Below are 14,229 nucleotides of genomic sequence, written 5' to 3' on the forward strand. Positions count from 1 at the left end.
TGGCAACAGATCTTGTCCAAAAACCTCGCAGAAAAACTCAGCGAAGACTTTGGGAAGCTGGCCTGATTCAGTTCCCTCATCCAAGTTAATGATTCTCAATTTGTTTCTTCTGCTTTTCACTTTCAAGACTGCAACCTTCTTCAATAATAAGTCATTAGATTTTTTTCAAATTCCAGATTATCATGTTGTACATCATCCAGCAGGGAATCTTGAACTTCTACTGTTGTTCCTAGTTTCTTAATTTTGGAGTTGTGTTCTTTGATTAAATCTCGTAATTCACCCGAATTTTCAGCAACTTGAGCAAGAGAGGCTTACTTGACTTTTAAGTCTTTTTTAAACTCTTTAACATCTTTACTCAAGTCCTTAATGTATTTCATCATAGAGGCAAAATCTTTTGAAGAGGAGGTTTCTTCTTCCCTTCTCCCAGCTTTAGCTCCACGAGTAGATATCATATTGTTTAAATGTAAAATAAACAAGGAAAGGAAAAGAACTAAAACTAAGAAAGAACTCCACATTAAGGAAAAAGTAGATTAAGAAAGTAAGGCATGGGAGTTGAAAAGGTTAGGAGCAGCTCTAAAAGCATGTCATCCCATGCACTACCAGCAGGGAACTCCAACTTGCCACAATTTAAAAAAGAAGGTGTACTGGAGAGAGTACAGAGGAGATTTATCAAAATGTGGCCGAGGATGGAGTGTTCCATTTATGAGGAGAGGCAAGGTGAACAATTTGATTTCCTTAGAGTGGGATAAGCTGAGGGACATCTGATAGGAAGTACAGAATTATAAGGGATTTAAACAGAGTGAATAGGCCAAAACCTTCCCCATGAAGGAGATAGAGCAGATAGTCGCACAATACTTAAGATGGTTCTAAAATGACCAAGGCATAAAAGTCAACAGTCCAAGTGCCAGTAAACAGAAACATAACATCAATGGCATGGCCTCATAATGGAAACCTGTTTTTGTGCTGTATGATTCTATAAATATCAAAATCTCAAATGATCTACAGTATTATGAAATATGACAATGTGGCACGATTTTCAAAATTTAACTGAAGTTAAAAATAAATTCCAAAGAAACATATTTACATTATGCCTAGATCCATTGTTAAATTTGGATCAGCACTCTCTTCTCTACCTTGTACCCAACCTCTACTGAATTTCTATCCCTAAAGACCAGATGAACATTGGGGCCCAACTAAGATTGCCAATAAGTAGCAAAATACTTTAAAGCAGAAGGCTATGGATTCTATTACCACTGTCAATTTGATCAGATAATCCAGGATTTCATTGCATCCTGAAAATGATCCCATGGAACTATTCAGAACTAGATAAAACAAGATACTCCACAGAGTGAACCATCAATATTCCTCCAATTAAGTACATTTAATTAGATTTTGATGTATTTTTTGCAAGAAATACTGTAATTAATTGAATTATTTGCTTGTGCATACAATATCAGTGTCTGTGCTTCTTGTTTACTTACCAAGAATATAGAATAGTCCCAACAACTGAAGTCATCTTACTATTTTCTTGCTTCTGTTTTGCTAGGCCGAAATCAGCTATAATTAAAAATGTAGAGTAAGCAGATTTAACCGAGCACAGCACAATTCATAATATATAATTATATCAATGTGTATAACTAAAGCTTCTGCAAAATTTGTGTGAAATTTACAGTGAGTAACATACAGTACATGTTTTTATTGAAATCATTTAATTCATTAATTAAGCAATTAAAAATGAACAATTCAAAATGCATGAGATCCTGAAATGAAAAAGGGGGATGAAGAAACTTCCCTTTCAGCATTAGGGGTCTTCTAGCCATTTGCTAGCTAATTCTTGTACTTCTCGTAAACTTTCCCCATTGCAACGTCAAAAGAAACAACACCTAATTTATGGTTCTACCCTTCCCAGCATCCAGCAAGTCTTTCCAGGTGAGGTAATGATGTACTTGCAATCTATTAAACTATTTTTTTTGTCCATAATATGGTTTCTTCTATAATGCACATAAAGTAAGTAGATATGATGTGCTTGCATTAATTGAGAAAAAAATGTTGAGCCCCGGCTTACAGCAATGTTTTGATCAAAGAACTAGCAATGTAACACTTCTTCACTGATGTTGGACTAGCATACCACTTGCCCAATTATTTCAAGGAATATGGTATGCTTGCCTTCATTAATCGGTGAACTGAGTACAAGAGGTTCAAAGTCATGTTGAACTGGTACAGAATGTTGGTGAAACTACACTTGGAAAATTGTGCACAGTTCTGGTCAGTCAGACTGATGAAGGCAGGGTGGGGAAGAGGTGCCTTGTATACAAAATGATGAGGTGTACTTTTAAGGTAAACAGTCACAGTTATTTTCCCAGGGTGGAAGTCTAAAATTAGAGAGTGGATTTCAGATAAGAAGAGAAAGATTTGAAAGAGATCTAGGGGGCACAGAGGGTGTCCGGTACAGAGGTTATGCTGCCAAAAGTAGTAGACACAGCTACAATTCCAACATGAAGAAGACATTTAGGCAGGCATATACAGTGCCCTCCATAATGTTTGGACAATGTCACATTGTTTTGCTTTATTTGTCCCTGTGCTCTACAATTTTAAATTTATAATCAAACAATTTGATCTCGTTGAATGGCGGAGCAGGCTCGAAGGGTCGAATGACCTACTCCTGATCCTATCTTCTATGTTTCTATGTTTCTATGTAATTAAAGTGCATATTCCAGATTTTATTCAAGGTTATTTGCTTACATTTTGGATTGACCATGTAGACATTACAGCACTTTTTATACACAATCCCCTCATTTCAGGGCACCATTATGTTTAGAACATTTCACTTCTTGGGTGTTTGTGATTACTCAGGTATGTTTAAATTGCTTCATTGATGCAGATAAAAAAGAGATAAGTTTGTTTCAAAGCTTTGATCACCTTTGGAGTCTATAGTTGCCATTTTTCTACGAGGACCAGAGATGTGACAGCCCCCCTCCCCGCGCCTGACAGACCCCTCCTCGCTGCCTGCCCTGCTGCCCCTGCCCCCCGGCGAAGGACTTCGGGCAGGGGTGGCCGGTGTGGGACTTCGGGGCAGGGGCTATATGATGAATCCAAAATGTATTAAAAAAACCTTGAATAAAATCTGGAATGTAGACTTTTAATTACAAGTGAATAAGTGAATTGTTTGATTACAAAGTTAAAACTTTGGAGTACTGGGGCAAATAAAGGAAAAAAAGTGTCTTTGTTCCAAACATTATGGAGGGTACTGTAGAATGGAAAGATTTAGAAAAGATGTTAATCGATCACAGGCAAATGGGACTAGCATAAGCAGATGCTAAAATGTAGATATCCCTCCAACCCCTTCATATTCATGCATCATTGATTAATAAACTTGGAGTTAAGAAGAAAATGGGCAGCAATGTTGATAATGAGGAGAATAGTCTCAGATTATAGAATTGAATTGAACAACTGAATACATCAGAAACCTCAATGTCATATGAAATTTAATCCAGATTAGTACAAGGTGGTGCACTTTGGGAAGTTCAGGATAGGTCAGCCATCCATTATAAATAGGAGAAGCCTTGGGAGCGTGAAAAAACAGAGGGACTGTGGCAAAAAGTTCATAAATCCCTAAATGTAGCATCACAGGCAGATATGGTACTGAGGAAGGCATATTCAGACATAGGCTTCAGCTAGAATTGAGAATTAAAGAGCACGAAGCATATAATACAAATTTATAAAGCTTTTGTTTGGTTACAGCAACAGTATTGATGCAGTTCTGGTTGCTATTCTATAGGAAGGACATGATTGCACTTAAGAAGGTATTTGGGAGAGTCGCTGGGACATCGGGTTGGTGTGTTTCAATTACAAGGATCGACTGAGTTTGCTTTTCCTTGACCAGAGAAAGCTGAGAGGAAATATTATTTAAGTATATAAAATTGAGTGATGTAGACAGGAAATATCGTTAGAAACTTTTCATACAATAGATATGTCAAAAGCTAGAGGACATAGGCTTAAGGTAAAGGGTTCGAGGGCACCCGAGGATTTATTTTTCACCCAGAGCAGGGTTGCATACTGGAATGCACTGCCTGGGATGGTGTTCTCACATCTTTTAAAATGTATCTAAATGAGCACTTGAATCATCAAGAAGTATAAGGCTACATACCAAGTCCAGGTAAATGAGATTAGATTAGAAATATGGTTAGTTCAGATGTGATGATCTGAAGGGTTTGTTTCAGTCGAACTCTATGACACTAAATTTATCCAGAGCTACAGTGCCATCTACAGACAAAAGTAAGAAAACCCCCAAAAAAAGACAAAAATATAAAAATTGTGAAAACAACAAAATAAAGCTGTGAATAAATCTGAGAAATTAGCAACTGTGGAGAAAAGTTAATATTTCACATCTACAATATAGCACTAGGAGAACTTAAAGGTTTATTGGTTAAGAGGTGGGTTGGAACAGGATTTTTTTTTAAAAAGTAAAACCAAATAATGCATAAACATGAAAAGGAAAAATAGTCATTATATCCAGAAAATGATTAACCACAACCATATAACAATTACAGCATGAAAACAAGCCATTTTTGCTCTTTTAGTCTGCACTAAACTGTACTCTCCTCTAGCCCCACCTACCTGCACCCTGCCCATAACCTCCATTCCCCTCCCATCCATATACCTATCCAATTTTTCCTTAAATGACAAAATTGATCCTGCTACCACTACTTCTTCCAGATACTCATTCCACACAGCCACCACTCTCTGAGTAAAGAAGTTCACCCTCATGTTACTTATTAACTTTTTCCCCTTAACTCTTAACTCATGACCTCTTGTTTCGATCTCTCCTACTCTCAATGGAAAAAGCCTATCTACATCAACTCTATCTATCCCCCTCATAATTTTAAATACCTCTATCAAATCCCCTCTCAACCTTCTACACTCCAAGGAATAAAGACCTAATTTACTCAATCTTTCTTTGGTAATCTAGATGCTGAAACCTAGGTATCATTTTCGTAAACCTTTGCACTCTCTCTACCTTGATAATATATGTCCTATAATTTGGTGACCAGAACTGCACACAGTATTCTAAATTTGACCTCACTAATGCCTTGTTCAGTCTCAACATCACTTCCTAACTCCTGTATTCTATGCTTTAGTTTATAAAGGCCAGTATACTAAAAACCTTCTTCACTATTCTATCCACATGAGATTTCACCTTCAGGGAATGATGCACCATTATTCCTTGATCTTTCTGCTCCATTGCATTCTTCAATGCCCTCCAATTTACTATGCATGTCCTGTTTTGATTATTCCTTCCAAAATGAAGCACTTCACATTTATCAGCATTAAACTCCATCTGCCATCTTTCAGCCCACTCTTCTAAGCAGTCCAAATCCTTCTGTTATCTTTGAAAAACTTTCATTATCCACAATTCCACCTATTTTAGCATTATCTGGATATTTACCACCCCATCATCCAGATCATTAATGTATATGACAAACAACAATGCACCCAATACAGATCTCTGAAGCATACCACTTGTCACCGGCCTCCAGCTTGACAAACAGTTATCCACTACAACTCTCTGGCATCTCCCTTCCAGCCACTGTTGGATCCATTTGACTATCTCAAAATTAATGTCTAATGACTGAACCTTCCTAACTAACCTCCCATGTGGAACCTTATTGAAGGCCTTACTGAACTCCATATAGACAACATCCACTGCTCTACCCTTATCAACATTCCCAGTCACCGCTTCAAAAAATTCAACAAGATTGGTCAAACACGACCTTCAATGCACAAATCCGTGTTGAATGTTCCTGATCAGACCCTGTCTCTCCAGATACTTATATATACTATCTTTAAGAACTTTTTCCATTAATTTACCAAGAGCAGATGTCAAACTTACAGGCTGATAATTGCTAGGCTTGCTCCTCAAACCCTTTTTAAACAAAGGAACCACATGTACAATAGGCCAATCCTCCGGCACTATACCCATCTCTAATGACATTTGAAAAATTATTGTCAGAGCCTCTGCTGTTTCCTCACTAACCTCTCAAGATCCTGGGGAAAATCCCATCAGAACCTGGTGACTTATCCACCTGTATATGCTTCAAAAGTTCTAGTACTTCCTCTTTCTTCATCACTACAGTTTCTATAATTACCCCCTTTGCTTCCTTTACCCTGCACAATTCAAAATATCCTTCTCTTTGGTGAATACCGAAAAAAAAAACATTGTTCAAGATCTTCCCCATCTCTTTTGGCTCCACACACTGTTGTCCTCTCTGATTCTGTAAGGGACCATTTTAAATGAGATATGTAATAATAGTACAAGATAGAATGAAGTATCACTAAAAATTAGAGACTTATACAAACCTCAGAAGATTGCAAAATGATTGATGTGGGGAGGTAAGGAGGATGAAAAAGTCAATCAGCACATGCCCTATCAGAGTATTACAAGCAGTAATTTCTTTGTTGGATATTGTCATTGCCTAGTACTTGTTACTCTCCGCTTATCAGCCCACAAGGTCTGGATAGTGTCAGAATCACAATTTATTGTCATAAACATGTCATGCAATTTGTTGTATTGCAGCACGACAGGTGCAAATATTGATGTACACTACATTTTTAAAGAATAAATACATTAGTACTGTAATGGATTATAATATTGGTAGAATATTGGTAAGATTAGTGGGTTACATACATACACACATTTTAAAACAGATCTTATTTGAAAGACTGAAGAATTCATATTTAATAACATTGCAGAAAGATTGGAGAATGCTAAGCATATTTCATAAGTAGGTGTTAATTGAAATGATGTCATGAAATGAATGGACTGGAGACACTATGGCTGTTGGAAGCTCTTTTCAAGGGTTTTGACAGAATGCACAGAAAGGTCACACCTAGGTTTTCTTTACTTAAAACAACATCTTGACCAAGGAGAAGAACTCCTGTTTTTTGCTGAAGTTGGTGGGGGGTTTTGCAAGTGAGAGTCACATGGGCTTTCTGGCAATCTCAGTTGGAGAGAGAGAGAGCAGTTAACAAGATCTCCCAGCTCGTGTGTGTGACACTGAAAAGCAGCTGAACAGTGTAATCAGAAAGCTGGTTGAAACTGATGAAAAGTTCAAGAGCAGTGGATGGCTGGAAGTGCTATCTGTCTGATTTTTCTCTTGGAATAAGAGGAACAGAACGGAACTCTGTGGTGGCCTGAAAGAGAGAGGTTACCAGCTAGAAAACCCTGATGGGGCAAGTTTCATCAGCGAGACATTGAGGTGATTAATGGTGGTACCTCAGTTGTGGAAATCCTGGAACAACAAATCTCTTTCTGCAAACCCTACAAGAACCTTCCTGAGCAATAAACATTTACCCTTTGAGCACCAAAGCCTGGTGAACTTTATATATATGTTAAATTCTGTGCACAGTATAAGAATTGCCTGTATCCAGAGAACTTGGAAGAAGGAGAAGTGAGATTGAACTGTGAACTAAAGAACTTTTCTTAAATTTACACACACAATACATACATGTGCGCTTAGAATTAGAAGGGGGTTAATTTGAGTTAGTTAAGTATAGAGATAAGTTAAAGTTTGATTCTGTTTTCATGTTTAAAGTTGATTAAAAATAACTTGTTTTAAAAACCACTTGTCTTGGTGAATGTTTATTGCTGCTGGGTTTTGGGGTCCTATGGGCTTGTAACAGTACAAAAAGAAGAGAGTGTTCTGTAGTCCATTACCCATTCAGAAATCTGAAGGAAGAGGGGATAAATCTGTTTTGGTACTATTGGGTGTTCGTCTCAAGGTTTCTTCCTTATGATAGCCAGTGTGAAGAGGGCATGGCCTGGGCGGTGAGGGTTCTTAAGGATTGAGATTGCTTTCTTAAGGCACTGATTCTTGTAGATGTCCTCAATAGGGTGAAGACTGATGCCCATAATAGCATTGACTGAGTTAACAACTCTTTGTAGTCTTTTCATGTCCTGTGCATTGGCACTTCCATCCCAGACAGTGACGCAACCAGTCAGAATGCTCTCCGTGGTACAGCTGCAGAAATTTGCAAGGGTCTTTAGTGACATACCAAATCTCCTTAAATTCCTAACAAAATATGGACTAAGCACACATTCTTGAAGTGCGCCAGTGTTGATTATCAATGAGGAGATGTTGTTTCCTATTTGTACTGACTATGGTCTTCCTATGAGGAAGTCAAGGATCCAGTTGCAGAAGATGCAGAAGCCCAGGTTTTGAAGCTTGTTGACCAATACTGAGGGGATTTTATGGCATTCAAAGCCATGATGTAGTTGATGATAACAGATTGATGTACATGTTGCTGTTATCTTGGTAATCCAGGGCTGAGTAGAGAGCCAGTGGGATTGTAACTGCTGTGAAGCGATTGTGAATGTAGGTAAATTGTTCATATCTTTACATAGATATGAGTTAATTCTGGCCATGAGTTAATTCTCAGGATTTCATCACACCAGATGTGAGTGCTACTGGACGAAAGTCATTCTGTTCTTCTTGGGCATGAGTATAATTGATGCCATTTTGAAGCAGGTAGGAACCTCTGAATGCAGCAAGGAGACTGAAAATGTCTGTGAACACCAACTAGTTGGTTGGCACAGATTTTCAGTATATATCAGGGCCCGAAATCTTTCAAAGGTTCACCCTCTTGAAGGAAGTTCTGGCGTTGGGCTCACAGGATATCACAGGATCGTCAGCTTCTGCACAGATTCTCAATGGTACTGTTGAATTCTCCTTTTCAAAATTAATGTAAAAGATGTTCATCTCATCTCATCATGGCCATTTATAATATTTGACCTCACTTTGTAGGATGTAATCCCTGCTATTACAAGATCTGACAGTTTCTAGCTTCCCTTGGAATTGCCTCTTTGCTGCTGGTAGCCTTCTGTAGCGTGTACCTGGACTTCCTGTGGAGTTCTAAATCAATGGTCTTAGACACCATCAACTTCACCCTCACCAGGTTGTGAATCTTTTGATTTATGCATGGCTCTGGTTGGTGTACTTGAGATATTTGCACGTGGACACACACTCATCCACACAGGTCTTGATGGTCGGTGACAGCCATGGCATATTCATTCAAATCTGAAGATGAGTCTTTGAATATGGTCTAGTCCACCGATTCAAAGCAGACCTGCAAGTATTTCTCCATCTCCCTCGACCATACTTTTATCTTTGGTGTTGTAGACATCAGTCTCTGCTTATATGCCAAGAGTAGAAGTACAGCCAGATGATCAGATTTGCCGAAGTGCAGTCATAGGATGGTTTGGTAGAAGTTCTTCATGGTGGTGGTAGCAGCGGTCAAGTGTGTTTGTTGGTAATATGTTGGTGATAGTTTGTTGGAGGCTTCTTCAGGTTGGCCTGGTTGATGTCCCCTACAATGATCAGGAAGACAGTGTGCAGTCTCATGGCTGTGGCTTACACTATGATCAGCTCCTCCAGTGCCAGCCTGATGTTAGCCTAGGACAGAATGTGACCAGAGTGATGGTAGATAGAATGGACGACACTTGATTGCCAAATGTTCTAGGTCAGGAGAACAGGACTAGGACATAACCATCATGTTTATGCACCACGATGAACTGATGATGACACAAATGCCACTTCCTCTGCTTTTTGCTGACATCTGTGTCCAGTCCATGCAGTGGAGGGTGAAGCTTGCAGGCTGTAGTGCTGTATCCAGAATGTTCTCATTCAGCCATGTCTCAGTGAAGCACATTGCACGGCAATCCCTGATGTCCCTCTGCCTTGTTCAAGTCTTGCTGCATTTGATTATCTGAGGAGAAGTCACAAATCATGCTGTGCAATTATCAGTGAACATCCCTACTTCAGAGCTTATCATTGAAGAAAAGTGATTAATGAAGCAGTTAAAGATAGTTGGTCTCAGGACACAATACTGAAATCACCCGCTGTAATGTTCTGTGCTTGAGATGATTGACTTCCAACCACCACATCCATTTTCCTTTGTACTAGGTATTATTCCAACCCGTGGAGTTTTATTCCTATTGACTTTAGTTCAACAGGGACTGCTTAACACCATACTCGAGTCAAAAGGTGGCTTAAGGGCAGCTACTGTCATTTCACTTCTAGAATTCAGCTTTTTTTCTGGGATCAAGACTGTAATGAGGTCAGAAGCTGAGTGACTTTGGCAGACCCCAACTTGAGCTTCTCTGTTGCATTGCTTGAAAACACCATAAATTATCCCTTCCATCACTTGATGACCAAGATTAGACATAATGAGCAGTAATTGGCTGGGTTGTATTTGTTCTTCTTCTGGTGCACAGGACATACTAGGGAAATTTTCCACATTGTCAGGTCAAAGACAGTATTGTAACTGTACTGAAACAATGTGTCCCAGAGGGTGTCAAATCTTCAATGCTATTGCCAGAGTGCTGTTATGGCTCATGGCCTTTGTAGCATCCAAAGCCTTTTGTCATTTCTTGACATTACATAGAGTGAATTAAATTGGCTGAAGACTGGCATCTATAATGCTGAGAGCACTGGAGGAAATAGAGATGGATCATCTGCACTGCACTTATGGCTGAAGATTATTGCAAATGCTTCAGCTTTCTCTTTTGCACTGATTTGATGGACTCTCCTATAATTGAAAATTGAGATATTTGTGGAGCCTGCTCCTCCAGTGAGTTGTTTAATTGTCCATCCTTCTCAACTCAATGTGGCAGGACTGAGATCTTAGATCTAATCCATTAGTTGTGAGATTGCTTAGCTCTGTCTTGGAATGCAAGTTGTTTTGTCTTGTAGCTTCATGATGTGGATTCTGTGCCAGCCATGCCTTCCTGCACTCTACATTAAACCAGTGCTGATCCTCTGGTTTGATGATGATGGTAGAGGGGACAGGGAGAATGCTGGCCCATGAGGTTGCAGATTGTGTTGAGTACAATTCTTCTACTGCTGATGACCTGTAAAACCTAGGAGATGCCCAGTCCTGAGTTAGGAGATCTGTTTGAAGTTGGCTCCATTTAGTTTGATGGTAGTGCCGCACACAATCATGCAAAGATAGGATTTGATATATACAAGGACTGTGAGATGGATACTCCTCCTAATACTGTTGTAGACAGGTGCATCTGTGACCATTAGATTGGTGAGGATAATATCAATAAGTTTTACACTCTTGTTGGTTCTCTCCATCACCTGCTGCCAGACCCAATCTAGCAGTCATGTCCTTTAGCACTCAGCTAGTTCAGTCAGTGATGGTGGTTCCAAGCCACTCTGGGTAGTGCGCAATGAAGTCCCACCCACAATCTGCCTTTGGTACTTTCAGTGATGCCTCAAAATATAGTGTTGTAATATTGACTCATCAACTGAGGAGGAGGGGTAATCAAGAGGCTTCCATGCACATTTAACTTGATGTCACTTTATTTCATGGGATCCAGAGTCAATACTGAACCAAGGCCAGTTCACTCACGAATGTATACCAATGTGATGCAACCTCTGCTGTGTCTGGTCTGCTTGTAGAACAGGTCATACCCAGGGGTTGATATGGTGGCATCTGAGGCAGTGACTACACGATATGAATCCATGAGTACATTATGTCAAGTTGTTGTATGAATAATCTGTGAGACAGCTCTTCCAATTTGCCACAAGCCCCCAGATATTGTCAAGGTAGATGAAAGGGCACTTCTTAGCATTTTTCGTGCTGAGCCTTATTCTGGATGATCCATCTGGTTTCATTTTTTTGCGTAACTTCATAATAATTTGAAGCAACTAAATGGCTTGCTAGGTCATTTCTTTTCTTTGGCTTGGCTTCGCAGACGAAGATTTATGGAGGGGTAAATGTCCATGTCAGCTGCAGGCTCGTTTGTGGCTGACAAGTCTGATGCGGGACAGGCAGACACGGTTGCAGCGGTTGCAGGGGAAAATTGATTGGTTGGGGTTGGGTGTTGGGTTTTTCCTCCTTTGTCTTTTGTCAGTGAGGTAGGTAATTTAAGAGGACAATTAATATACAACCACATTACTGTGCGTCCAGTCACTGAAAGGCCAGAGCAGGAGGGACAGTAGATTTCCTTCTCTACAAGATGTTAGTGAAGCAGTTGTGTCTTGCAAAAATCAACAATGTTTTCAAATTCTTCATCATCCGATTGTACAAGTGCTACCCAACAAAACAGGTGATCCTCGGTGCAAAAAAAATAAGCAAACACACATCTAGAGAAACAATACATATGCAGTACGCATATACATATTCAAAATTAAATAAATATTATTTAATATATAGAAGAGTCTTGGAGGATTTGTATGAGCAGTTGATTTCAGTTGTTTATCAGTTACATTGCTCTGGGGAAGAAGCTGTTTCTTAGCCTGGTCATTCAAGCTTTGATACTCCTGTATCTCTCTCCTGACAGAAATGGCTAAAAGTTGCTGTGTGTAGGGTGGTATGAGTCATGAACGATTTTGTGAGCCCTCTTCAAACAATGATCCTGGTAGATCATGTCAATGGGAAGGAGGGGTGGGAAAGACCCCAATGATCCTCTCTGCCCCTCATATTCTCCTGACGATTGACCAGCGACCAAATGCTCTACAGCTGTGGTTTTCAAACTGCCCCCTAAACTCACATTCCACCTTAAGCAATTCCTATGCCTTAAGTGCTCAGTGATTAGTAAGGGATTGTTTAAGGTGGTATGCGAGTGGAAAGAAAAAGGTTTGAAAACCACTGTTTTAATCGTACCCAATTGACTCATTATGTGCACGGTTTCATAACTCCAAAGGAAATGGGCCAATGACAATTTTTCTCATGCAAAACATCTCAGTAACAATTGGGTCTAGAGTAGTGGTTCTCAACCTTCCCTTCCCACTCACATACCATCTTAAGCAATCTCTTATTAATCACAGAGCACAGAGCACTTGCGGCATAGGGGTTGCTTTAGGTTAGGGGGGTCAGTTTGAAAACCACTGCTCTACAGCAACTGTGATGCAGCAAGCCAGGATTCTCTTGATAGAGATCATGTAGAAAGTTTTCAGGATGGTGGCTGATACCCCTGCCTGCCTCAGTCTTCTCAGGAAATGCAGTCGCAGTGGCACCTTCCTAACAGGTGAGGAGATTTGATATGTCCAGGATAAGTCACTTCTCAGGTCAACTCCAAAGAACTTCTTGCAGTCTACTCTCTCCAACACCGAGCTATTAAGGAGGGTGGTTGTCTCTTGACCCAATGAAGTCCATCTTTGTCCCCAACTCCTTTGTCTTGTTCCCATTCAGACTCACACTACATCATGAGATTTTCATCCTCTTCTCTGTAGTGCGACTCACCATATTGCTGATGAGGCCAACTACTAGTGTGTCATCTACAAACTTGATGACTCTGTTAGAGCTGGATCTGGCATTGCAGTCATGGGTTAGTAATGCCAACAGAGCATGAATGGAGCACAAAGTTCTGAGGTGCACCAGTGCTCAGTGTGACAGTGCTCAACATTCTGATGCCAACCCAAACAGACTGTGGTCTTTCTGTTAGGAAATCCAAAATCCAGTTACAGAGAGGGATGTTGACTCCTAACAAGGACAGCTTCTAGGAAATTATCATATGAGCTGAACTCAATGAACAGGAACCTGGAATATGAGGCAAGTTTTCCAAGTGTGTTAGGATGAAATGGCTATAGCATCATCAGTGAAATGTTTCCGTCTGTTGGTGAATTGATTATGGGTCCTGTGTCTCTGCGAGATGTGCTTTGATGCATTCCATCACCAGACACTTGAAGCATTTTATAATGGTGGAGGTCAGGATGGTCATCCTTAGACTTTTTAATTACAGAATTTGAATTTATCCCCATCTACCATTTAAAGTTATTGCCATTAAAATATATTTTGAAAGCAAGGTTTGCACAAATGCACTAACGTCACATACTTACTTATTGTTACTTTATCTTGCTCCCCCAACATAATGTTGTTGGGCGTAAGATCTCTGTGGACAATTCTTTTTTCTTTGTGCAAATAACGCAGGGCAAGGCACATCTAAAAACAAAAGAGATAGAATAAAATTGTCAGGTAACTACATTCCACAAATTCAATTTAAAGTTAATTGAATATAAAAGATTAATGGATAAGAGTTCTTAAAAAAATACAGTTCAGCACATATTATTCTGATATAATCTTTAATTTAGAAATGCAAAAAAATGATTGATTGGACAATGTGCAAAGAAAACTACATGGTGATGATGCTGTATGTATCTCACGGTGTTGTTTTATCAATAGAGACCACAAGCTGAGGAAACATGATCAGAATCAGAATTTATT

General features: G+C 39.5%; 1 protein-coding gene across 7 annotated transcripts in view; it reads right to left on the reverse strand.

Annotated features, from left to right (window-relative positions):
* The window catches only part of nek10 (NIMA-related kinase 10), a 231,817-nt gene that overhangs the window by 98,882 nt on the left and 118,706 nt on the right, over window positions 1-14,229 (reverse strand). For all 7 annotated transcript variants that reach the window (XM_069914024.1, XM_069914019.1, XM_069914023.1 and 4 more), the window contains 2 exons: window positions 13,845-13,947; window positions 1,482-1,557 (listed from right to left, as the gene is read on the reverse strand). In XM_069914024.1, coding sequence (XP_069770125.1) covers window positions 1,482-1,557; window positions 13,845-13,947 — 179 coding nt within the window. The remainder of the gene's footprint in view (window positions 1-1,481; window positions 1,558-13,844; window positions 13,948-14,229) is intronic.

The sequence above is a fragment of the Narcine bancroftii genome, chromosome 1 (assembly GCF_036971445.1).
Source record: "Narcine bancroftii isolate sNarBan1 chromosome 1, sNarBan1.hap1, whole genome shotgun sequence".
NCBI classification, from domain to species: Eukaryota; Metazoa; Chordata; class Chondrichthyes; order Torpediniformes; family Narcinidae; genus Narcine; species Narcine bancroftii.